The sequence below is a fragment of the Anser brachyrhynchus genome, assembly GCF_964034855.1.
Source record: "Anser brachyrhynchus genome assembly, chromosome: 1".
Taxonomy (NCBI): Eukaryota; Metazoa; Chordata; class Aves; order Anseriformes; family Anatidae; genus Anser; species Anser brachyrhynchus.
Genome location: NC_137694.1, coordinates 63,904,624 through 63,931,568, shown reverse-complemented (window position 1 = coordinate 63,931,568; position 26,945 = coordinate 63,904,624). Strand labels below are relative to the sequence as shown.

Below are 26,945 nucleotides of genomic sequence, written 5' to 3'. Positions count from 1 at the left end.
TGTCTGTTACTCAGCATGCAAAATTTAAGGTAAGATTTATTCAGTACCAGCTTGTCATCTGTTTAAAACTTAATCTTAGTCCTTCCAAAGGCATCATAGACTTCTGGCGGTGTTGTGGTGTGTAGGCTACCTGCAAGTACTGTACCGCTTACACGTATTTTCTTCTATCTCGGTTATATATCTATGTGAATCTACGCAGTGCATTTGCTGCAGAGCCTTTAAGCTATCGCTCCCCACTCCTCCAAGGCAGGCTCCCCCCGCACTCCGGCCGCTCCTCGGCTCGGGCTGGACCCGAGGAGGCGGGCAGGAGGAGCCCAGAAGCCGAAATGAGCAACTCCCGCCCGTGCAGCGTCTCCTCCTCCTTCTCCTCCTCCTCCTGCAGCGGGGCCGGTCCCGGTCCCGGTCCCGCCCCGAGGCGGTCCCCGGCGCCGTGCCGCTGCCCTGCCGGCCGGCAGCAGCGGCGGCAGCAGAGGCGGCCTGCACCCGCCTGACCCACGGCCTGCGGGCGCCGCCGGCTCCGCCTCCGCCTCGGCGCGGAGCCCCCAGCGGCGGGGCGAGCGCGGCGGGCTCGGTGAGGACGGGCGGCGGCGGCGGGAGGGCGGAAGCGGGGAGGCGAGGCCGTGGCGGCGGGGCCGCGGCTTCCTGCGCGGGGCCGCGCTCGGCCGGCGGGGGCGGCCGGGGCAGGGGCCGGGGCAGGGGCCGGGGGAAGCCCGCGGGGTGCGGCCGGGGGCGCGGGGCTGGGCTGCGCTGGGCTGCTCGGGGAGGCTGTCCGCGCCGTGGGGAGCGCGGTTAAGGGTGTTTCGGAAGCCCTCTAGGAATTCCGGGCTTGTTTTTTTTTCCTTGAGGCTGCCTTTCCAGGGGCTCTGGCGGTGTCAGGCCTTTTCCCGCTCCGATCTGGTCGCCTGGGGTGGCTCAAAACCGAAAGGAAACCAACCCCGCTCCTGGGAAATGTTTCCTGGCGCTTCCATCGCAGAGCCGGGGGAAGGACGAAACTTGTCGCTTGTTGGTGACAAAAGCTCCTTAAATGCGGTCTCGTCACCTGATTTTCTTGAAATTACCCAGCCGGTAGGCTGAAAACATTCAGATAGGCATCCCTGGCAGAGAACGCAAACTTGTGTTAACGATCGCCTTTATGTTATTATCCACAAAATCAAATCCTTTACACTTCGTAGTTGTGCCGGTTCAGACATTCCTCTGAGTAACAAAACAAAGCCTTAAAAATGTGCAAAGTTGGTTCTAAAGCCATTTATCAGGAAGTGTTAATTCATTGTGTTCGTGCAGCTGACTGGTACTTCAAGGGGTACAAGCCAGCTCCTGTGACTGGCATGTTCAAGCTTAATGGGATCCTTTCCTTTCCTTTCCTTTCCTTTCCCCAGAAAATAGTATACTGTCCGACATTTTGGCACGAAAGGATTCAAATAATGTGTTTTCTTTTCTTGCCCGATCATAGCTAAAGCTTTCCCTAGTTCATTGGTCTGCCAGGATTTTAGGAGAAACTTATTTCAGTTGTTTTCTACTTAAAGCACAGATGCCTTTTAATTCCCCCCCCCCCCCCCCCTTTAACTGCAATAATTGTAGATCTGTAAAATACTCTTATTTGTTGGAAGCTGTCCTCAAACAGTGCCTTTTAAAAACCCAGCAAGTTATTTGCCTTAGATCATTTCTGCAGGGAAACATGTTCTGGTACTAAGGTGTTTTTATATCTGGTTCTGAACTTCATGCAAAACTATGATTCCCAGCTTCTACGTTTGCCTTTTACAGGAGGAAAAACAATCAAAAAGGGTCCTTTGTCAGCGTAGTCACCCCGATGGAGTAGAGGTGTGGTGGCGTGCCTCGCCAGATGAGGATGAGTGCTCCCAAGGCAGTGCTCCTTGCCAGGCCTTTTTCCTGTAAAAACGGACCCACCTGTGTCCATTAGCTTTTGGCTGCAGACTGCAAACAGGGGAAGTGATTTGATAAATTGTTGATGTGCTGGGCTTGTTCAGTTTCATTTGCTGCAACTGTGAGCAACTTCTCAGTGTGTTGGAGGTATACGGCTCGGTCATGGTGGTCGTGGTCTTTCCTGGTCTTAATCAATACAATGATTGACCTGTTAGTTTGGTGTTGAACTTTTCTTCTCTTTGTTGATGACTAATAGTAAGTGAGTACAGGAGGAAGGTTAATACTCTCTGCCCCTTCTTTTAAAAGGGACCAGGAGGGAAGTTTGAAAACGGCCAAGTAGGAATAAAGGGAGCAGAAGAGTGAGGAGGTGCTATTCAGGTATCTTAAATCCTGGAGCAGCTCATGGTTTGTTAAACCTGACTGAGGGTTTGTGAGAAATTGTAGAGCCTGCTGGTGATGCTTAAGAAGGGTGGGGGTGGGTGGTGAGCAAACAAGGAAACATGGTGAAGAAATGCACTATGGTTGTTAGTGTTAGGAGGTTCTGTTCTTTGCATTCATGAGCTGATGTTGTGCCCTAAGAAAAGAAAGCTGTTGTTTCTTAGCAAATTGGACTTCTAAATGTGCCAGGAGATTTGCTAATGTATTATTAGAAGCAGGAGACTGTCCAGTGGTTGTTGGTACAAGTTCTTGCTGATTCCATAAAAGTAACGCTTGCAGCTTAATGACATTGCTCCCTTCTGGGAGCAAAGACCGTAAGGAGGTCCTGTTCTTCCAGTGGGTGTTACACATCGGTCTGAAGGGACGCTCTCTAACAAGACTGCTGAAGTAGTCTTGCTTTTCAGAAAAATTGAAAATATGTTTCCTATATTAATAGCTATTTGTTTTACCCAGAAACACCACAAGTAGTAGGGTCAGTGCAACTGAAGATATGGAAGGGGGAAAAAAAACGCGTGTTGGGGAAGGTGAAAATTCTCAGCCTGTTTTTGCCACTTCAAGTTTCTGAGCTATAGTTACTACTGTTATGACCACAGTTTTTCAAGGACTGCAGTATTTTTCTATTGCTAACAGGGAACGGGTTTTTGCTTTTTCAGTCATTTGACTGATAGGCACTAGTAGGATAACTTTATTATTTATGACTCCTATACTTATGCAGAAACACAAGTTCTCAACAGTTTTGAATCTGCAAATGGCAGTGAAGGAGTGAAACAACAACAAAAAAAACTTCAGGATTTATTACTTGAAGGCACTGCAAGCAAGACTGTACAGTGAGTGGAATAGTTGACAATACTGTTAATTACAGCAAGCTTCACAAATCAGTAGAGAAGAAAGACATTATCACGACTATACTTTTGCTTTTTTAAATACTCCCATGATCTTGAAGGCTCATAAGGCCTTACTGTCTGTATAGTGGCCTGCATAAAGTTCAGATATGCCAAACAGCTCTCCTGTTATGTGCTTTTGACGATTATTTTCATTATGCTTGACTGAAATGCAATTAACTTACTAGTGTGCGCTTCAGCCAGCATCCCATACTTAGATTGCAAACTTTTCTTCAATTAGCGTTCAATAGATGTTGAATAATTTGAGAGCGTTACTTCTAAATGGAGTTACATACAGCTGCCGAAGATGTAAGGAAGTGTTTTGAATGTGTCTGGGAAGTTGGAGGGTTTTCAGAGTATGAAGCACATTTCAAGATTGATTCCATGAATTGTGATACTGACTAGAAATCTGCAAATGTACTGTGGGGGTGTAGGCGCTTTATAAAAAGTGTTTTAGAAACATCACTTAGGAGATGTTTTTTCCCCTGAGGAGTGTAAGTTGCTTGGATTTGGGCCTGTTCTTAGCAGTGACCTCTCTTTGGCAACGTTTGCGTTGCTTGGTGTTGTGGAGGACTAGAATTTTAAAACTCTCTGTGAATCACAGCTCTTCCAAATGCTTGGAGTCCGTGGCGTTTGCAGAAAATTCACTTTTTTTCTTTCAGGATAGTACTGTCAAGCTTCATCTAGATGCTGCTTACGACAAACTGAGATTTTTCTGTATCCAGCATTTCTGTTGGTATGTGGTATAGCATTTATCTGTGTTTCTCATTCTTGGTGAGAAGAATGAGCTCTTTTCTGCTTTGCTTCTGGCTGGGAGCATAATTCCCATGACTCTTCAGGCACTGTCTGATGCTGTAGTTGTATGAATACAGATTATATTCATTGCCAGATGCCAAGTAGTGCTTTTTCCTTGTTCTATGATATTTTTTTTCAACCTCTGGATAATTTTTTGAATTGAGTTACATAGTTGTAATTTCTCCAGTTATCTGCCTGCTACAAGAAATACCATTTTAGTGCAATCAGAAGAGTGATGACAGGGTTGCAGGCAGTGTCATGTACCAAGGTCGATGTACCGTAAAGTACCTATGAAAGTTATCAACTATTTTGTTATAAATCCTGTATTCAATGCAAGCTGGAGAAAGTTGACCAAGGCACTTTTTTTTTTTAACAGTTAATCGTTTTATTGGTCTATTTGTTGTACACAGTGATACCTAGCTGCAGGAGTGTTTGATCATTCACTTTGCTACTGGTCTGTTGCTAGTTGGTAGTGTCTTCTGTGTTTTTGTCCTGCTTGGACTAGTTCAGCTTGAAGTTTACTACCAAATTATATCTACGTAGCCACACACGTTGGCATAAATTTGCTGTGGGAAAGTATGTGCACAGAGGTCCCTTTATTGCTGGCCATAGTCTTCTCTGTTGCTGCCCTTAGACCTGTGAGCCCCTCCCTGGTCCTGATGGACCCTGCTTGCATATGGCCAGACCCTTTTCTTCTTTTCCACTCTCATGTTGTTCCTGCTCACCCCTCCTTTTTCACCACACTTGAGGCTTTCCCTAAGCATTCCCTAAGCTTTGAATAGTCCAACAGCCCCACTTCAAGCATGCCTGTTGAAACTTAATTTGAGATTTGTAACTTAAAAATTGATGTGGCTGGTATGTGATTGGAAGTGTGAGAGAAAGCAGCAGAAGAAATAGCAGACCAAAGGTTAAGAATGACCCTCCCCGGTGCATTGAAGACTTGCCATTTCAGGACACCTTTTTCCACAGTAAAACTGGGGGATGCGGTCAGTGTAAGGGCATGGGGGAGGTGAAGGGCCTCATGGGGTTCATGAAAGGCCTTTCCAGTGCAAAAGAAAAAGAGGAAGAACAAGGGGAAGACATCACACAGACACAAACGTGACAGATGCTGATGGAGACAGCAGTGTCGCCAGGAGGTTTGCTCCCCACTTGGTAGGAGTGCAGGAATGTGAGGATGTTTATCTCATCAAGGTTATCTGATCAGGGATCTTGTCAAGTGGGGCTATAAAGAAAAGGGGAAAACAATAAGCAAAACTTAAAAGACAAACCTGACAGGCATGCATAAAGGAGGCAGTGACAAGAAACAAACTGTGCCAGCCTTGCTAATTGATTGGCCACCAGGAAACTGCAGGCAGGCCTGGGCCTTTCCATGGCTGAGGACCTCCAGCCCTGGGAGTCCTGGGTGCAGGGTGAGGAAGAGGATGGTGGATCTGTGTGAATGGATGCAGAATGTGCGGGGGGACGGGGAGCTGGGGAGGAACAAAGCAGGGGGCAGATGGAAGGGGGGATATTAAGAGGGCCAGTTGAGTGCAGACCCCAGCTGGTCAGGATGTCTGACTGACTGAGCCCTGTGTGTGATTGCTGCAGCTTGTCCTGTCATCTTAAAAAATCTTTTCTTAACTCTCCCTGCATAATCTCACTCTCTCTCCTGAGTGCGTTAGTGCAGCGAGGACACCTGGTTGAAACCTGAAGTCAGCAGCTGTGTCTGTTGGCCGACACTGGGGGCTCCAGGCTGGGCTCCAGCTTCAGGGCAGAAGGAACCCCCAGCCCCCCTAGAACTGCTGGAGCTGGTGGTTGCTTATGGCATCCCTTCAGAAAACACCTGGAATGTAGGCTAGGCTAATGAGAAGCTTTGAAGAAGGTAATTCTGACAGGTGACTTGAAAAGGATAAGTTTATGGGTTTTGTTTTAAAAACTACTGCTTGATCTGAATTTTTTTTTTTTGTGTGTGTGTGTGGAGGATGTAAGCTAACAAACTGACTCAGGGGTAAAGTTGGATAATACTGAATAAAGTCAGATTAGAAGTCCTGGTGGGTGGAGGAGAACACAGTGAGAATTCAATGGGAGGCTGGGAGGAAGAACCTGATTCAGCTCATATGAGTGAAACTCAAATAGGCCCATTCAAGAACAGTTTTTGTAGCCTGCATCTGTAGCAGCAGATAGCATTAGGACAGCAAAGCCAATAGCAGAAGGTGAGACAGAAATACACTGCTGGAAATGGTGGAATGGAATCTGCAGAGAGAAGTGACTGGTCTCCATATGCTTAAAGTTATTCTAACCACCATACGATTGCCTGCATCTGAGATGTAGGTAACATCTAACAAATTACCTCCTATGTAACTGCTGAGAATCTTTGTGGCAAGAACCCCCCTGTGTGCTGGGGCTGCTACAACATCTAAAATACAGTTATAAAAGAAGAAAAATGACTATTCTTAATGTGTATATAGTTTTTCTTTTGGTCAGGCATTTGGAGCTAGAGAAAGGAATGTGGTTGATTGAGGCCACCTTGTACAAAAGGTGCGGTTCTGTGGAGCTGCTATTTCTATAATACTACATGTCAAGTGTACCGAATTAATTGGAAGTGCTTTCTGTTATCTGAGACTGGCTGCTACAAGTCCAGAAGCAGAAATGTGGGAAGGAGGGTGTGTGAGCCTAGAGCTGGACTTTCAGTTCTTAGAGCTTTTGCTTTCTGAACTGTGTGTCCTGGAGAGGTAAGAAACAACTGAGATCGGAATGGCTGGCATTACAATGTGTATGTTTGGTGTCTAGAGTTTTGGTCCAGTTACAGAAAGCTCTTTATAATGATTAGGAATATCATGTAACTACTGTGAATGGCTCAGTTACACTGCTGTACTTCATGCTGTGTGAAAGAATGGAGTAATCCTGTGTTGAGATGAATCTAGGAATGGGCAGCAGAATAGAAAAATACTCTCTTGAAGCAGAATAAGATTTCCTTCTGCAGAGGTTATGGGATGAAAGAGATGAAGGAGAAGAGCTTTTACTTACAGGAAAACCTTCAAATAGCCAGGTGGTTCCAGAACGTGGAAGTTGGGCCACAGGCCTGTATGACTTTAAGGCAGTGGATGAAATTACAGATCTAGGATATGGTGACAGACACTAGCTTGAGGTTTGTGTTAGTTTCCTCAGGTTTGTCTGCTAGTATTGGTCTGTGATTGGTTTTATCAAAGGTGTCAGTGTTCGCCACCACTGCTGCCCTTCTGATCACAGCAGTGGCATCTGGTTGGGCATTCCATGTAGCCTTGGCTGTGGGGTGAGCAGAATGGGAATCAACACGGCCAGCAGCTGAAGTGTGCAAATGGGCATAGTCCTGGATTTCTTCACAAAGAAGGCAGCCCCAAATTTCCCTGGTATGGGTGCAGAAGGAGCTTGCTTTCTACCAGGGAAGTTGGGGGATACACCTAGAAGATGTTAGAGGAGTGAAGGGTTCAGTCATCTGGGCACTGTCATAGGAATTGTCTGTAACAGCTTGGTCATTGTAGTATGGATGGCAGCGGCATGCGTGAACCAGACATGATGAAGGATTGCAGGGGCATCAGTAAACCAGATGTCCTTCTGCGGAATGGGGAAAGGAGGGGCCTCTGTAACAGGTGAGTCTGAGGGGACCACAGGTAGCTTGAAGGAGAGGGGAGCGAGAATAAAATGTTCGGGACTGAAACGTTGGGCTCTGATGGTGGAGATAGCAACAGCCTGAGGTTGAATGGTAATGGATTGTGCACATCCCTCAGGGAAAGGAAAACTGCAAAGGACATTGTGAAGAATAGGATGTACAACCATATGTGTAAGGGGGTGATCACCAAGGAGTCTGTCAATATCAGAAAGGACAAGGAAGGTGGCAAGAAAAGCACACTCACATTCCTAATCTGAGGGTTTGCACGCCTTGTTGCCCCTTGCTGGCAAATGGATTAGTTTAGGGGTAGGCCCTCTAAGCACTGTTTTCACTGTAGTGGACCACCAGTAGAAGTGAGGGGTCCCAAATACTGACATTATTGAATACCTTTTGAGAGAAGGGTTAGGGCCTGTTGATGATTCATTTTCCAGTCCCAGGTGGAAGGAACAGAAGGAATAGAGAGGACAGACAAGCAGACTAAAACACAAGGCCATGTCGCACCAGAAGTTTAAAGTGTCTAGGAGGCCCTGAAGGTTCTGTTTGGAGGAGGCAATAGGCTGGGTTAAAAAAAAAAAAACACACAAACAAAACAACAACAAAAAACTACTGTAGAGTGCTTTCAGGAATACCTGTGGTACCAGCACACGAGAAGACTCCGAAAAGACTTACATTCTGGGCAGGACCCTGGAATTTACCAGGAGGAATAGAAAGATCCCAGTGTTTGAGGGTTGAAATTAAGGATCAGATCTTGTGCAACAGGTTCTCATGTAGGTTTGCCTAGGAGAATGTTGTTTGATATACTGATGGTGGGAAAAGTTTCACCTAATGATGAAGATGCCACAAGCAATGGTAGGAATATGGCAATAGCCTTAAGGTAAGTGATTAAAGGTATACTACATATCACTTCAAGTATAAGTTAAAATGAACACAGTTGTTTAAGGGGATAGGCCACAAGAAAAGCATGTCCTTAACACCCTGAATCACAATGCATAGATAAGAAGGAAGGTAAATGGAGCTGATTACTTCATCAGCTATTGGGACCTCTCTCTATGAGGAGGCAAATGTTATGCCTGGGTACTCAATGGTCAGATGCCAAGACCCATTGTGTTTGTGCACTAGCTAGGTGGGGTTGTTGAAAAGGGGAATGGGTGCAGCTCAGGGGGAGATTGAGGGTGCGGCCCACTTGTGGTCCCTGGAGAGCTCAGAGAGTTCTTGCTTGTGAGATTGTGAGATAATTAACTTTTAGTGATTATTTTTCCAGGATTCAGGTCTTTCTCACTTTGTTTACAGTCCATTGTGCTTATGGTTCAGATTGTGCAATCCTCTTCCCTGTAGCATGTAATTGTGCCCTTGTCAACTAGTTATGTCAGGGGGGAGGCCCGATCATCCAATCATCCAGTGCCTGTATTGCACAAAAAACAGTGGAGTGAGGCAGCATCTGGCTTCACCACACTCTGCAAACAACAGAGGAATGATACTGTGATGGCTTTTCCTTGAATACTAAAGATACCAAAGGGATGAGGTGCCATATATATTAGATAAAGTGATTAACTCGTAGTCAAGCTCAGATTTCTTATCCTGTAGTCTCCTGGACTCTGATGCAATCCATCATTTTCCTGTCAGAGATTTCATGGCATTGGGTGCTTGCCTGTTGCTCCATCATTAGAGTTGTCAGTTCAAGGGATGATCACATCAAGGCTTGCAAGACTTGTGTCAAGTGCAGAAGTAGAGAGTACCAGCCCCAGTGAGTACTCCATATTCTTCAAATTCTGTGAGAAGAGAGGTTTTGGGCTTTTGGGCCTGCAGGTTCCCAGGTTATTAACAGCATGTGTCGTCGGAGGTAGGAGAGGTGCTTCTTGGAGTATGTGAACTAGGGGGAGTTTTTGTTCAGAAGTAAAAGGAGACGGTACCTTTCCTTGAGCATCATGAAAGGTTTGGCCTCAAGTAGAGCTTCCTTACCTGAAGCAATCCATATGTTACCTTTCTTTGTTGTAATTTACTACATCTTGCTTACCTGACACTGTAGTTCTGTGGAAAAAAATGAGTTGGCTAATCTGAAGTTCTATAAACTCAACAACTGTCCCAGTTGGGCAGAGTTCATATCATCGGAGTCGTGTCACTGCTGCTGTGTTCTCCCCTATAGCAACAAACTGCTTCTACCCTGAGCTCATCAGAACTGTATTTAGGTTACTCCACAACAGATGTTAGAACCTCTCAAAATTGCAGATCCTTGGGCCATCTGCCCATTAGGGAAGTAGCACTTGACTGACTACAGGAAGGGTTGGAGAGGCTCCTGTGAACCCATGGACTACGACAGGTTGCGAGGAAATCAGTCCCCTCCAGGCTGATCTACTGATTGCAGAATTTTGAGCACGTTTATCAGTGAGGCAACACAGATGTTATCATTGATGGTGACATCTACCTTTGGATCAGAAATCCCTATAATCTGCACCATCCATGCCACCTCAGAGGGATCATTAGGTTCTGACCAGTCCACCTGTGGTGTTAATTTTGTGTCTGCTAAGTCCAAGTAATGCAGGGCTGGGGGTCTCCCAGTTTCTAGCTGATAAGTGGCAGGAGGGCCAGTAGGCTCTGGTGGGAAAACATGGTACTGTTGAGGGTTCTTGACAAGAGCCAGTAAAACAGATGTTGGGACTCTGGATTGCCTGTTGGGGAATGCCCAGGGCCAAACAGGCTTTCCATGCTTCAGGCTGCTTTGGGTCAGCTCCCTTTTGCATGGGTTTAGGGGGATATTTAACTGCCAGGATAGGAGGGCAGTTAACTATTAAGAGAGTTGGGAAGGTGATGGAATGGGCACAGCAGAAATTCCTTTTTCAAATGGTTGAAATGCCCACATGACACTGAACTTGTAATGTGACACTGGGCCTGTAAGTCTAGCATGTATTATTGACTATAGTGGGCTCTGAGAGGACCAGGACCCCTTCTTTTTTTTTTTTTTTTTTTGATTAGTGGGTTCTGCTGGGCTTCACTAGGATGATATCCATGATATCCCCATAGGTCTTCATCTGCCCCAGTGTCTACATCTAAAGCGTGATTGATAACCAACCTAGCTCTGCTTAATTCCAAATTTGTGGGATTGGCCTGGGAATAATTGGGGATCCTTGATTATCTTAGGGCACTTCTCTTTGAATGTATGCTAGTGATGCCCAAAACATAGAGTATATATTTTCTGCTGGAATTTATAGCTGGATCCCAAACTCTGAAGTGAGGGTCTGTGCTTCAGGTTCTGAAATTCAGATGGTGTCTCCCCCTTATGTGGTGTGTTTGCAAGACAAGTTAACCCACAGTAACAGATTGGCAATAGTGCTTTTTTAATTTGGGTAGGTCTATGCATGTGCAAGAGCTTGTAGAGAGACTTGTGATGCCTCCATTGGCATCATATTGAATTTTAATAGTTTGTCAGATTAATAAGTTCCGTCAGGGTTTAGGAAGGGGGGGAATCTGACATATCATTGCCTGAATTCAAATTGGACCAAATATTTCTGACCCAGTCTTGGTCAATATATAAAGCTTTACATTTTTTTTTGTTTCAGAAGCTCCTTTTCCTGCATCTTGCAGCTGCCTCTGAAGCTTCCCCTGGGCACATCATGCCACCATGGGAACCATGTGGTGGTCTCATTACTCCAGAATAGCTTGAAGGCATCTAACACAGGCATTGGTGAGAATCTTGCCTGTTGCAGATCAAATGTCCTGCTGGGCTGTAGCTTATCAATTTTTAGGGATGACAATGTGGGGCTTCAGCCACATTCAAATGGAGCTCAGTATTTCTAAGACAGTAAGCTAAAAGAAATAGGCAGGATAACTTTCCCTTCATGGTTTTTTCCGTCCGACTTTATCTAATCAAAGTAGCAAAGGAAAGGGATTCTTCCTACCATAAACAATCTGGGGTCCACAAGCAGGGCAAGGCTCCAAAACAACCAGAGTACAGGGTCTTAAGGAAGCCTGATTGACTTATAAATTGGGGTTATGGTAACAGACATCAGATCAACAGCATTAAGGATAAACAATCTCAAAATAATGGTACACTAACAACTATAAATGAGTAGCACTATTGTCTGGGTTGAAAGGGACTCCCACCACCTATGCTTGTTTTTTTTTTTCTTTTAACACATTGTTAAGAAATACTAGTCAGTAGTACAATTATCTGGGTTAAAATGAGAGTAAATCCAGTAGCGTTGGGCTGAACTTCAGTCAGTAAATCCAGCTTAATCCAAAACTTAATATTGGGATGTGGGAAGGCTTGCATAAGCCTGGGTATCAGGCTTCTTTGGGTGAGTGACTCAACCAGCTGATGGGGCTGAGGAATTCCAAATTCCCTGGTTGGACTGTCCTTCACTTATTGTCAAATTGCAGAAACATTATCTAGACTTTAACCAGGCAACACATCCCACCTCTGCTTCCCCCCTGTGCCATTTTCTTTTCTCTTTTGTACAAGGTAATACTACCCTCACTTTTCCTCCTCCTGCTTACTTGATTCAGATGGGGGGGAAGGATGATTGTCTTCCCTTGGCGGAATGATGCCAAGGCTGCTGCACCCAAGGCTGCTTTCAACAGTCAACGCAAGTCTTCTTGGTCAAAGGAACACGCATAAAAGCCTGGCTCAAGTAGTGGTTGAGGTGCCTTCAAGCCTATAGAGTTGTGATGACTTGCTCTATTGCGTGTGGAGTAATATGTCAGAGAAAGGAATGAACAAATTAAACTTGTTTTGTTTACCATCACTCAAATATTGGTGCATGCTGCTTCTACTAGCTTCTCTGTTCCAGAGATATATTGTTTTCTTGTTGACTGTATTGGAAGCCTTACAGAAGACAGTGTGCTGGAGGAATTAGTGACCTCAAGCAAGCTTTGTCAGCCCTGTGCTCAAGGCTTGAGAAGCCTGTATGTTAACATGAGTAGCTGCTCTCTGATCCTATGTATACAATGTAAGGGTCAGAGACCTGGTTATAGGCCTGCATCTGTGCTGGACAGATACATGCTGGTTGGTGGCAGTTGGTGCACTGTGGTGGATGGATATCTTGAAAGAGAACATTCCTATCTGTCAAAATAAGACTTGTTTTTTTTCACTTCCCTGCATGAAATAATGTACCACAGGACAGAGACTGAGCCTCTCAAGAGACAGGATCTGCACAGCATGCCAAGGACTCTGGGGCCCATCCAATGCAGCACAAAAGCGGGGTTCCCAGTATCTGAAGGCATTTAAGGCTTACTATTTATATTCTTATTATTCTATCTCATTAATAAAGCAATTTTTTAATGCTGTTTACTGTTGTGCTTTTCTTATTGAGATCTTGGATAAAGCACTGCACCTCTCCTATGCAGAACTTTGGTCTTGCAATTCATATGCAGCTTTGGAAATCTTGTGTTCAGATTAATGTTAGTTTGTTCACCCCACTCCATGACATGTTGTGTATGCTTATAGAGAGCCCGTTGTGTGTTACATAATTTCTGAGTCACTTTCAATCAGACAACTTGGCCATATTTTGATTGAATGGTGGGTGAGGCGCTTTCTTCTTCAAATTGGGCTGTTTTAATCCAAATTCGTCTCTTTGTTCTGAGAAAACCTGTAGTGGTCCTGGAGGGGTGTAAGCCAGCACATTACCCAAATGCTCTCTGCACTGCAACAGCAGTCCTCTGGGAGGTGAAGAGGGCAGATAAAGCACCTGCAAATTCTGATGGTTTGATAGCAGTAGTCTAAATGTTGATGACTTTTCTCTTGTGATTATTTTACTTTTTTTTTTCCCATCTGTTTCTACAGGGTTTTGAGTTTGCCTTCCACTTAATCTGTCTGGCAATTTGTGATTGACTTGGATATGCAACCCCTATTTTTCAAGTAGAAAATGATGTGGTGCTTTGGCTAACTAAGGAGCTGTTACTGTCAGCGTGAAAATGGGGCTGTATGAGTCCATTTTCTAGCACAGGTGCTGTTCAGTGTTTCATAGAAGGTCAATTTTTATTGCATTTTGAATCTTTTCTGTAGTTTGTCTTTGAAACTGAAATACTGTGGTCTTTACAGAAGCTGAAGCCTTAAATGACTAAAACAGGAAAAGCAGAGGCTTGGAAGGAGAGTTGTAGGGCTAAATCTGTTTATGTCAGTCTGTATTTGTCCAAACAGATGAGGCTCAATAGCTAAATGCCAGCAAGTAGTATATTTACGAGTTAACTGCGACATTTAAATCCTTGTCTTCCAAACTTGAAGCAGCTGAACAACTTTTGTTGTCACAACTTTCTATGCCATGAAGTAATTCTTGGCCATTTATGTTCACGTCTTGTTTATTTGTACTTGTAGGGCATGGGGCAACGGTCATAGGACAGCCCCAGAGCTGTCTGCGTTCTCCATTGGTTTGTCCCAGGGCAGCCGTGGCACTAGAGCACAAGGATCCTCTTGCAGCAGTCGGTACCTTTAATGTCTTCTGTGCTCTCAGTTTCAGCAAGGTGTGCTGTGATGGTTGATTGACTAGCGTGGAAGCTGTTATACCAGGGAAATAGTCAAGCCCTTCATTTGTATACCTGTTGGTTAAGTAAGGCACTACATACACAGCAAAGGCAATTTATAAACTTATCGCATGTGCGTATTAGTCACGATCTTGCAGCTTTGTACAGGGTTTGGCTGGGATGGAGTTATCTGCCTTCATGGTAGCCCAAGTGATGTTGCTGTGGCTTTGTGGCTAAAACAGCCTTGATAACTCGCCAGTATTTTGGCCATTACCGAGCAGTGCTCAGGCAGCATCAAGGCCTATTTTCCCAGTGACCGAGCTGGGAGGGGACATAGCTGGGACATACCAGCCATATATCATCAAGGTACAACATCATGGTTGGCAGTAAAAACAGGGGGATGGAGGGTGGGTGGCTTCCAAGGTGGCATGCTCAGAGAGCAGCTGGCCATCAGTCTTCTGAGGGAGACAGCGGGTGATCTCCTTTGTGCTGCTTGTCCCCCACGACCTGTGTCTTCTGCTTCACTTCACCTAGTGAGCTTTCTATCTCAAACCATGAGTCTTCTTATTTTTATTCTTCCAGTTTTCTCCCCTGTTCCGCTTGAGAGTGAGCAAGTGGTTGTGTGGGTGTTTGCTTGTGGAGCCCCGTGACAGCTACGCTGGAGAAGTTGTGCTCCTGTATCCTGATCCCTGACAGGAAGAAAGCCAGCCGTGCGCTGGCTCTCATGCTGGTAAGTATTGGGTTTCCCTGACTGCCATTCAAATCAGCGTACAATGCTAGTTTCCCCCTTATCGGTGGGCTTGGGTGAAGTCAACTTAAATGCTTTTGGAAAGCAGTGAGGTCTACTGATGGCTGCTTCCTTTAAAATGGTAATCAAAGGCTATGTTACAGTTTTCTTTGCTAGGCTGGGTTAAATTACCAGTCTCCTGGTCTGAGTGCTGCATGGGGCATCTGATCAAATATTCCCTAATTTTCATCATTCTTGTCATCGCCTGTTGCTGGTTATTTCCCATGGTACTTTTGAATTGTTGAGGTCCCTAATCTCCAGGTGAATAGTTTACTTCCTCTAATCATGCTTAAGGTCCGTCTGTTACCAGAAGCAAAACGTGTAACAGTGTACTACAGAAGCACAGAGACCATAACTGTGCAAACGTTAATGATTTTTCAAATAGACCAAACACTATAATGTACAACTACAGTACACAAATTTGCCCAGATTAAATAACGTACAGTTTTGGTAAGCTAGTAGAGAACCATTCTATTCCTGTTGTTTATTATTGAATCAGTTATTAACAACATGTAATTAACTGGGAATCCATTGATGATACCTTCAGAAGGAAAATTAGTAATGTGACAAATAAACCATGAAATGTTAAGCATCCACCGTTTCTAAAAAAAAAAAAAAAAAAAACCCCTTTTATCCCACAAAGTGCTTCATCTCCTTTCTTTTCCCCCAAAGTATGGGTTATAAGCACATGCCCTCTTCTTGCACGTCGCTTCTGTGGGAGATGGGTATGCTCTAGCTCTATACGAGCCTTTGCTGTGCCCTGCAGCCTGCTGATTCACATGCCAGTGAGAAGGCATCCTGTGAGTTTGCATACAGATGCCTGAGGTGTGGGTTCCTACATGTTTCCTGCACTGTCAGCCACACTAGCTGGATGTGAGCTGGGCTGTTCAAGGCATCTGATGGAGAAGGTGATTTTTGGTGCAAGTAGAGTTTGTGATGTTGGCAGAGTGACTGTGGGCAGTATCATGTTGTTCTTGACTACTGCTGTTTCCACTGCAGGGCGTCTTCCTTTTGATACAAATTTTCACTCTGTTTTTATATTTTTCTGGCTGATTCCTATTTTATTTTAAAAGTATCTTTGAACTTCCCTGGTACTGTTTAATCCAGATGATCGTCTGCCTTTTGACTTGATCATTTCTGAGCAAATGCCCTTCAGATTAACTTGTTTTTGACCTCAGTGTGCACTGACAAAAAATCTTAAGTATTAGAGATGTCGTACTATGTATCGACTCTACAGCCTAATACTATTGCAAATGTTAAATGGATGGAATTTTACCAAAAGGTCTTGAAGTTCTGTATAGAATTGCTAGGTCCAGGAACCTAATCCAGCCTCATGAGATATGGATTTCATGACATCAGAAACCTGTGGGAGACTGACTTTATAAGTCTGGGGGCAGTGAAGTGGGTCTTGATAAACTGCCTGCTGGAGCGAGCAGTATAACAAATGTAGTCATCCATCAGACTGTCCCCAGCAGTCCAGGTGGGCTCTTGCTGCACCTCACGATTTGCTGCCAGTAAGGCTGCATGATAACGATAAGGAGATCTCCTTTTATCCTTGGGCCAGCAAGAGTGCATGAAGAATTGACTGCTAGAAAACAGTGTGTTATGCTTCAAAAATGTTGTGTTAGCGGTTAAGAATGCATGCATCATATAGAGACAAGACGACTGTACACAACTAAGTATCTGAAAAAGCATAAAGGCTGAATGTAAAGTCTGAGTGGTGTGCTCAATTCCAATTGAGTCACCTCATACACATGAATAAACTTTGTCTTGTAATTCTATACTCTACATCCAGACTTCTGTCCTTGGTTGGTGATGAGCCAGTTGCAAATTTTCATAAGAGCATGTACGCTATGTTTTCATTCTTATTTTACCAGGTGTTAACCAGTCCATTTGTCAGGAGTTGGTTATAGGAACAACCCCAGAATGAGTTCTCTCAACCTGTTAGGGATCTTGCAGACCTTCTATTGGCCCTTAGGAGTTCACATTCATGGCATGGAGGCTCCAGGGGCATCTGTCCTTGTGTAAGGTAGTCTGGTCAAGAAACTTTGCCTGTATTACCGTTGAGTCACATCGCCTGCCACCAGATGGTGCGATCTTCAATGCTGTGATCCTCTAAAGTTGGCATTACCCATAGTTGGCAAGCAATCTTTTTATTACTTTTGGTTTCTGCAGTCTGTTGGCTTCTAATCTTGCTCGCTTCATTTGGACTGGGAGTCAGTGTCCCCCTGTGAATCATAGAAACCAACGGGCAGGTGAGCAGTTTACCTGATGATCGCTGTGTGTCTTACCTGCTCTAGTGGTGCATTTAGTATTTAGCCAAAATGCCAAGTATATTAATGTTAAATTAGCAGTTTAGTTACTGCCCTGTCTCATTACAGAAATGGTAAATACTTGCTCTGGGTTGGCAATTCAGTTACTGTCCTGTCTTGGCACAGTGGTTCCCACAACGTGGTTCTGCAGCCTCTTGCTGTCTTTGTTAACTTTGTCTTACAGTGACACGTAAGATTCTTCCAAGTCTTAATGGTGAGTTACATACTCTCCCTATGTTTTCCCTATTTAGGTGTTTTCTGGCTTCAGTATGCAGGAGTAGGTACTTTAACGTTAAGTTACGATGTTTAGTGGATGAAGTATTAAGTCTTTGCTGGAATATCTTACTTGATCCAGTAGATAAAGACTGACATTTTGGTCGTGTTTTAGGCTTCATTTAATTTGTCTAATATTTTCTCCTAGAGGATGGCCTCTTAAGAATAAGTAATCAATAATGAAAATAGCCAATGAAAATTGAGACTTTTCTGCCTTCTATCAGAAATGAATTTAGACAATGTTTTGTGTAGATAAAGGTTACTAGAAAACCAAAGGAAACAATTTTCCACTGTTCGAATGTATTACTCTTTTTCCCCTTGAATATTTAACTTTAGTCTAAAAGCCCACTCCAGTTAAACTTACTGTTACCGATATTTATGACCCAAATTCCTCTCAGATCTCTCTGCAAGTGAAATGTGGCATTTCTCAGAAGGGTGATTCAGGGACACTGTGTAGTACAGAGGCCAGAGGCAAGCCTTAAACTATCTGATGGAGAAATCTAGGTATAGCCACATTAGTTGTGTAATAGATTCGTGGAAGGGTTATGCTGTTACTCCTGCATTCACTGGGTCTCTCCATTCCCTTTCTGTGCACCCTCAATGAAAAACTGGCAGTAGCCCAAGTAGTTGCTGATGATTTTTGAGGCTTTTGGTCAAGAAGAGAATGTATCAGGTGAATGATGCAGGCATGGGTGAAGAGTGGTCTTCTCTTTGTCTTTTGAAGTCTTGTACTGATATTGATCTTCTCAGCCGTTCTTCGTAAGACAAATGCTTTCTGCCGAATACCACTTTACGTAGTATGTTTTATTGTATTAAAGTTATGATGCTTCAGGTTGTGATCACAGTTGGAGACTGTTGTAATGTTACTCAGATGAACTCACATTTAGCAGTGACTGAAATTTATTGCCACTTCGGTGGTAATTACGAGGTTGGATTTATGTGATATCTAAAACTTCGAAGCTGTTAGATATGATATAGCAATTAACAGAGTCTAATTATAGATGGAACAGAGAGTTAACAAAGATTGCAGAAAGGCAAGGTTCACACGAGACTTACTGCAGGGTATCAGGGGTTTCTCAAGTTAGTTGCGTGCCTAAGGACTTCCACCTTATTAAGAGTGCAATACTCACTCTTCCCAATTACGCATCAGCTGTCAGCAGAAGTCTTCCCTGAGAGGCATCCCTTCCAGCGGGAGTTCCTGGGTCACAGCCCACTGCGATTCTGGAGAGCTCAAAGGGCTCCCACTTGGGATTGCTGTTTGTAGGACCACAAGATGATTTGACTTTAAGCCAGTAATTTTTCATGGCTCAGGTCTTTTTCCATTTTGGCTATGATTCAGGTTGCGAAACTCCCTCTTAGCGTATAATAATGCCTTCATCAATTAGCCATGTCACAGGAGCACTGGATACAGTTGGGGGAGCCCTGATCGTCCCGTGCCTGTAGTGTATAGATAACAGGGATGATGCAGTGTCAGGCTCCACCACACTCTGTAGATAACAGAGGAATGATGCCGTGACAGCTCTTCCCTGAATCATAGACCAGGCATATTGGTAACAAAGGAGTGATGTTTGGGGGAGAGTTGGGAAAGAGCTGCTCTACTACACAGGCTTAATGTTGTCTTAATTCAGCTAGCAACTATGAAGTAAGGCTGTGTTCTTCATCTGTATGGTCTTGACAGTGCCAGGAATTTGGTTTTACTCTTGACTAGGCTGGGCACTGCATGTAGTCAAAGTTTTTCCTGTTGCATGAGGATTTTGTAATTACTACTGGATGTCACTTTAGTCTTGTTCACACATCTAAATCATGCTTCTGGAATGTGAGTGTATTAAGTAGCTTCAGCAGCTATTTTTCAAGGAGATGATTGTTTTATCCCATGATTATTTATCAGGAAATCTCCAGTCAAATATTATCAGTCTGAAATCTTTAGCTTGGGTACAAAAGCCTTTGTTCTCATCTAAGCTTCTTTTATTACTTTAAATGTTGCCTTAATACTGTTGTTAATCTTGGATGATTTGTGCAGTTGTAAAGTTTTTTTATTTTTTTTTCAAATTCCATATGCAACTTTGCTTTCCAGTTTCATTTTGTATTATTGTCCTCTGAGAGCACAGAAAGTTAAGTAAGAGAGTGAAGAGATATAGCTGTCTTTCCATTCATAATAACACCTGGATAATCAACTAGAAGGCTTTAACTTTGTGGCTTTTATCAGCTAGATCTGAGTTACGTTTCTAATTCTGAATTTGAAATCAAGAGAGACTTAATCTGAAAGAACTCATGTTAGAAAGTCAGGAGCCTTGGTTGACCTGGGAGAAATTATGTGAAATATTTTGTTGAGAAATTGAGGGTAACACCCAGCACAAAGTAGGCTGTTGGTTCTGTCCTAGGTGGGTTTGATTGTACTGAGAGGAACTTACCAAGGTTTTTTTTTTTTTTTTTCCAGAGAATCATAGAATATCCAAGTTGGAAGAGACCCACAAAGATCGTCAAGTCGAACTCCTGGGTCCCCAAAGGACCACCCAAAAAAATCAGACCAAAATTTCTAAAGGCTAAAATAGTGTTTGGCTTTGAAGATACTGGCTATAACATCTTTCTGTTGGTCATTCACAGGTAACATACTCACCCAGCTGGGCTTGTTGATAATCAATGTGAATTATGGAATATAACACATGAAGAGTTATGGATTTGTGACTGTTGCCTCCTGCAGGTGTACTTACAGCAGTAGCTGAAAAAGTAATGATGATGATGATGTCATCCTCATACTTCACGCCTTCAAGCCTGCTAAATTAACGCTACTTAACGGAATTTGGGGTAGTTTCCTTGTAGCTACATGTGTTGTTAACAAGTGTCATAACTTGTATTTCTCAAAAATTAGTAACTGGCCACAAAGTGAGGGAAGAGAAAATGGCATGTAAAATGAAAACAAGCAGGGTGCATTATTATGAGAGATCTTTACTGAACCCGCACTCATTTTCTCCTTTCTTCTGTCACGTTTGAATGAATAATTGAAGTCCAGTCTTGTATGAAAACTCTGACCTATATTATTTCTTTAGGGTCCTTTTATGCTCTGCTCTTAAGATTTGCTTATTATATCATGCTATACTGATGCATTTTTTAAAATGAGATTTAGATGAGAAGGTAAATAGAGCAATCTATTATTAAATTAAAAAGTTGAATGGTAACGGAATTAGCAAAATAATCTCAGGATTTTATTATTCATTAAACAGACAATAGAATTGTTATTTACTGTTCTGTATCTTTGTAACTTAACAGTGTTCTGGGAAATAATGTACATAATTTGACATTAATTGATGTCCACTGGATGTGCCAAAGGAGTTGCTGTTCTATCTAGCAATTTAAGTTGAATGGTTCTGTTTGTAATGCATTCTAAATTACTTCTTGGCAAATGAAATAAGTTTTGATAGAAAGATTAAGGTTTGATTTTGGTTTTGTTTTTAGAATTTTGGTTTTATACTGAAGAAAACGAAATCAAGAAAAGATGGACTGGAATGCAAGACCACTCCAGAATGCTGATGCACAGAATAACAAGCAAAGTGGACAAGTGTGTTACACTCAGTTGCTTCCTAAAGCACATGCTTTTCCTCAAACAAATACATTTTCCTCTGAAAATGTATGCAGTTATGCTAGAAATAACCAAGTGATGTATCTACCAACTGTCAATGTTTCCTTACCAGGACCATCTGTGGCTGGCAAAGATTTTCATGCCTCAGAATACTCAGGCAATCGGTGTCTACCATCATATGTAGTAATTGCACCAAAACCTCCCGATCAAATGTCACGTGCACGGACAGAGACGACTCAGAACTCTTGGCGAAGCTCTAGTAGGCATACTTCTTCCTATAGAAAGTTAGCTCCCCTGTCTTCTCAAATGAGTGATGGAAATAACTTGCGGAACATGCTTCAGGGACCTCAGCATGCCACCACAAACAGTTATGCTGTGCAGTCACAAACATCACAGCATAATTCTATGAGAGCTATGATGTTGTATCAAAGTAACCGCGAATGCACTAATTCTTCAAAGATGGGGTGCACACCACAGTATAACATGAATGGTCCTGCTTCATCTCAAAGCATTTCTCTACCTGTCAATCAGTCATCCAATCAATATGTCCATTGTCAGAACAATTCTTTTTCTCTTGGTACGTCTGGGCAACATGTCCAAAGCCAAATATATTACTCCAGTAATCAGTTTCAAGTTTCACAGTCACCAAGTCAAAATACTACAGCAAACGCACAGCTGCCACAATATATACCAAGTCAGATGGGATCAGAAGCTCCTAGTGGATGTTCTGCACCATCTTTGCTGCCTGCCAACTGTGATTCAAGAGCTGCAGCACAACCTTTGCTAGGTGTACAACAGGCAGTTCAAAATGCATCTACTGGATATACCTTCAGCCAACAGAGGTGCCTGTCAGATCAAAAAAATGCTTCTGGTATTAACAGCGTTCACCAATACTGGCAGACACAGCAATCTGGAGAAGTCAGTCAATCAGTTATGAATGCCTGTAACTCAAGTGGAAATGTGACAGCAGATCAGGCTTTTAATGAATTGTCTGCACCATCCCCTGAAGTTTCCAAAGAATTGTATAATATTTTGCATGAAATGGCAACTCTTTCTTCAGTGGTTGCTCCAAAGCCACCATATGATCCTGCTTCAGTTCAGGAAAGTCAGACTAGTAGTTCAGTGAACGCGCCTGTTAATTCTCAAACTTCTTCAGCAAGAGAAGATGAAAGGAAAGCAGCAGAGGATGCTCTAGCTTGGGAAGCTCAAAGACTGCACACTATTAAAAGAAAATGTATCCTGCTTGAAAAGATGTATCATTATAAAAGAAAACTATTAGCTTCACAACATGGTAAAAGCAGTCCCTCACTTGCTGCCAGTAATGAAAATGTGCTCTCTAATAGTTTTCCTCAGTTGCCCAATCAAAATGCAGCACCTTCCCCATCTGAAGCAGTGAGGACAGACACTCAGCAACAACCTGTTCTTAACTCTTCACCTGAAGAAAAAAGTGACAAACAGAAAGCTGGTGCTGACAACAGAGGATTAGAGGTGACTGGGAGTAATCATCAGGTGGAACAGGGAAACCTTTTATCAAGGTCATTTCCTGTTCCTTCCCACAACAAACTCCTAGCTCAATTAAATAACCCTGAGAGTGCTCCCATGCTGGGACAAAAAGATGCTTCAGCCTTGGCTTCTTCTCAAAAAACTCTCACATCTTCCAACAATACTTCAGGTTTTAGTCAAACCCATAGCTCTGTCAGAAATGCATCAAAGAATGTATCAGCTTACCCTGAGAACTCATCGTTTCTTCAGTTTGTATTGAGCAGCACAAATATGTTGAAAGAGAAGATAGCTGGTGCTACTGCTGATAACATACTGACTAATCTCCTTTGTGGTGAAAAACCCCAGGTAGATTTAAAGGGCTCAGATGGAAGCTTATTAAAAGACACTGGTGAAAAGAATGTATCAAGTCTGAAAGGTGAGCGGACAGTTATGGTCCACACTCACACTCCTGTATCAGAAACAATGCGGTCTAATGAAAATAAAGTCCAGAGTGATGTAGCTCAGAAAAAAGCACAGCTTACTGAAAATTCATGTTTTAAACAAAGCAATTGTAGTTACTCTGCAGAAGAACTAACTGCATGCCTGGGCTTGTGGAGAAAACATGGTTCAGAACCTGCAAGTATTCAAAATAGCCAGTCAAATGAAAGCCCCACAGAAAATCAGATCTCACCCTTACCTTACAGCCAAAACACAACGAGTAAGAGAGAACAAGGTAATCTTCCGGTTAGTACAGATGAAGCAGTCTTGCCTTTGACAACTGCCTCTGTAGGACAAAAACATGACACATTGGGCTGCAATTCGATAAAAGGTTTTGAACTCCAAGTTGCAGTTGTCTCTCCTTTAGTGCTTCCTAAACAGGTAACACAGAGTGAGCAGGCAGACAAGTGTCCAAAATCTGCAGATAAAACCTGTCTAGTAATTGACACAGGAAGCATACGTAGCTTGCAAGAAGAGGGGAAAAATATTTTAACTGTGGTAAGTGCTGATAAAGGAACAATAGAAACTGTCCATTCATCACCCACTGACTGTGTTCTGGTAGAGAAAGAAGACTCACATTTGCAACAGAACAAATCAGCTAATGGAAGGAGAATAGTAAAAAACAGTACGAGTACAAATGATTCCTTTGATGAAAAACAAAGGAAACTTTGTCAAACCATGGAAGATGCTGGAGAAAATCTACAGCTCAGATTACAAAACAAGCCATCTCTTTCTGAATTGGGCCTGAATTTTTACGGTCAAATCTTTCAAGAAGGTAAAAAAGACCATGAAGACAAGCAAAGAGTGTTAGAGACAGGAAATACTCCTACAGCTGTGTTAGAAGAACAGATGTTTCATATTTCTAGTGTATGTTCTCTTGTTGAAGGTGATACGTTCTATAATCCACAAATAGCAAGCATATTCAGCTCCGTCCCTCAGACAAATACATTAAATAACAGTACCTCATCAGGAGAAAATGCACCTGACCCAAGGCAAAAGGAGCAATTGCTGGACTTGAATAAAAATGACTTGAGCAAGAACTGTCCCCAGGGAGAGACCTTGCTGCAAAAGACATTGGAAGAGTCATCTAGCTGCGTTAGTGAAGCAGATAGCACTTTGGATAGTTTCAAAACCAGCCATTCTGAGAAAGAAAGCAGTGGCAATCCTCCTAGAACAAATTCTGCCTCAGAGGAAAAAATGCTGGTAAATGCATCTTTCAAAAATCCTGAAAGTGACTTGGACATTATTCCTAGGTTAGACCAGGAGTTAGCTCAAAGTTCACCAGATTTCTTGATGAGTGTGACTGCTGAAACAAATGTGTTCACTGTTACAACAGACGTCAATAAAGAAAATGACATGTCTACTAAAAATAGCATAGAAGAAGAGGTGAACCTTTTTGGAGCAGAACCTATTAAATATCTAAAGAATCAGCTGACTGAACTTGTGAGGGAGTTTCCATATGGTATTGAAGGGGCTGATTTGCTTACAAAAGAACCACTACAAAATGATTCTGTGCTTGAGCGGACAGAGAAGCAAACTCAAAAAGAGACTCAAATCTCTGACAAAAAGTCTAATTTAAAGGACCCAATAGATCAGCTACAAATTGCACTGTTAAACTCTGATCAGGTGCAAGAAATATTTCCTGAAGAGAAGCCATGTTCCTCTAGTGAAAGCAGCAGAGCATTGACTCAACCTGAAAAGGCTTCACCCCAGGAGGAGAAGCTCGAAAGCGATGTTCAACCTGATCAAAGTCTATGTAAGGAGAAAGAAAACCCTCAGCCACTACCCAATTCCAGAAAGGAAGACGATTATTGTTGTTTAATGAATTGGCTGTCTGAACTAGGTGGAGTGCCACAGGGCTCTTGTGAATGCAGAACTTCTGGTTCAGATAAAAATGATAATGATCAGCGTTCAGAAGCTGAAAATATCAGCTCTGCAGAGAGACAAGAAAACAACAGTAAATCTGATGCCGTATTAAAGAACAACTGTGCAGCAGGAAATCCACCAACTTCTGAAAATGTTCAAAATCATGTTCGCAAAAATAAAAAAGATGCATGCAAATATACTACTGTAATGAACAAAAAAGCCAGGCTAAAGATGGATGATGAACAGAAACCACTTCCAACACAAACAGAAAAAATTAGACCACTCAATTCCTCTGAAAAAAAAGATGTTGATAAATCAAAAAGGAGTAACTGTAAGGAAGAACCAGAAATATGTAGTATCACTCCACTGTTAGGGAAAGAATTTAATTCTGAAAAAAAAGGTAATCAGAAAGACTCAGAAGAAGAGTTATCAGAGAAAGCTGGTCATACAGATGTAGACAATATAACAAAGTCATCAAAAAAAGAGAGAGTTTTCAAAGTGGATTCCATTTCAAAAGATAAAATGAAAACAGGTTTGGCCATGAAATCCAGAACAGACATTCACAAATGTACAAAATCAGACACTGCTGCAATTAAACATGCTGAAGCCCATCAAGGCCAAAAAAAAAAAATCTGTGATGAGAACGCAGGTGAAGAACAGAACTGTGGGAAACAAAAGGACGCACTTGGACAAAATGTAGGAATTAATACCAAAGACAAAGCAAAATTATCAGCAGAAAAAAAACTTAAAAAGCTGAATAGTTATCACACTGAAACTATGAAGTTCCCAGGCTTTGTCAGTAAAGACTTAAAGTCAAGAAACCACAAATATTCTCCGCATAAATCTATAAAAGCTTATCCACCGCAGGAGGAGTCATACAAACGGAAGAGGAAGGACAATATTATTGGAAAGAGAGACTCTAAGAAAACAAAGGTGGAAGATGAAAGACTGAAACAATCTGAAGCAAAGAATTCCAAGCAGCGCTCATATAATTGCGTGATAAATACTGACAAGACTAAAAAATTGAATGGAGAAAATGTCTGGAAACCTAGGAATTCATTAGCAGATCACACTATGCTTAAACTACAGAGAAAAAGGGGTCGATCTACCATCTCCAAAAACTACTTTTCTAACAAAGAGAGACATCTCGATGGTCAAAACAAAGACAAGTGTTCTGAGAAAATATTTTCTGATAAAAATCTGTTATATTTAAATAGAAGAACGAACAGATTAAAATTGCATCTTCAAAAAGAACCAAAAAAACATTATCTCAATAGAGTTGCATTTAAACGTACTGCACAGGAACGCATATACCTGACAAAGTTAGAGACATCACCTGTCAGACCTGTCTGGCATTTAAAGCCTAAAGTGTCGCAAAATAGCACAGATTCAAAAAGAGATACTTCTCTCTCAGAAGATGATAAATCACGGAAACCACAAGTACTTGAATTTAAACTGTGTCCAGAGATACTGTTCAGAAATTCAGCGACTGATGATGAAAGCTTAAGTACAAAGAATTCTCTGGAAAGTGAGAAAACCACTGTGGCAGGTAAGATACACATGCAATTCTGTTCTTCCACTTTCAAATGGATGTAGGCAGTTCAGAGTAGGTTGAGAGTTGTGAATTTAGGTAGAATACTTGTATGTAAAACTGAGTCATTGCTAGAATTTTGGCTATACTTACAATTTGTTTTCCCAACTAATTAAGAAATTTTTGCAAGTGAAAAGTATTCCTTTTTCAGTCGTGTTATACAAAACTGCAGACAGTGAAAACATGGGAGTAGAAATTGAAGGTTGAAATTGCTTCTCTAGCTTTTTGACAGACTTTTGCTGTGTGTTAAGTTGAAAAAAGTGAGACTACTTCAATTTCAGGTTTTGTTTATTTTCCTTAAAGTTTACAGAATGAAGTTATTTTAGAGTGTGGCAGTTTCAAATAACTTTGTAAGAAGGCTTTCTAGCCTTCTCGTAGAAGATAGCTTGACTTGTTTGTGGTGAGCAGATTCCCCTGGCGTTGTTACTAAAGGCGATCTGATTTGTATTCAGTGTTAGCCTGGTTGTGTATAAATTCAGCTGT

At 42.5% G+C, this 26,945-nt stretch overlaps 1 protein-coding gene across 4 annotated transcripts in view; it reads left to right on the top strand.

Moving 5' to 3' along the window:
• Positions 1-399: 399 nt before the first annotated feature.
• RESF1 (retroelement silencing factor 1) overlaps positions 400-26,945 on the top strand; it is a 28,647-nt gene continuing 2,101 nt past the window's right edge. Inside the window, exons 1-5 of one of the 4 annotated variants that reach the window (XM_080553180.1) lie at positions 400-571; positions 11,178-11,302; positions 14,659-14,806; positions 19,886-20,052; positions 20,902-26,420. In XM_080553180.1, coding sequence (XP_080409306.1) covers positions 20,942-26,420 — 5,479 coding nt within the window. In that variant the 5' untranslated portion in view covers positions 400-571; positions 11,178-11,302; positions 14,659-14,806; positions 19,886-20,052; positions 20,902-20,941. The remainder of the gene's footprint in view (positions 572-11,177; positions 11,303-14,658; positions 14,807-19,885; positions 20,053-20,901; positions 26,421-26,945) is intronic. The other 3 variants (XM_080553181.1, XM_080553182.1, XM_080553183.1) reach the window with 3 other exon arrangements.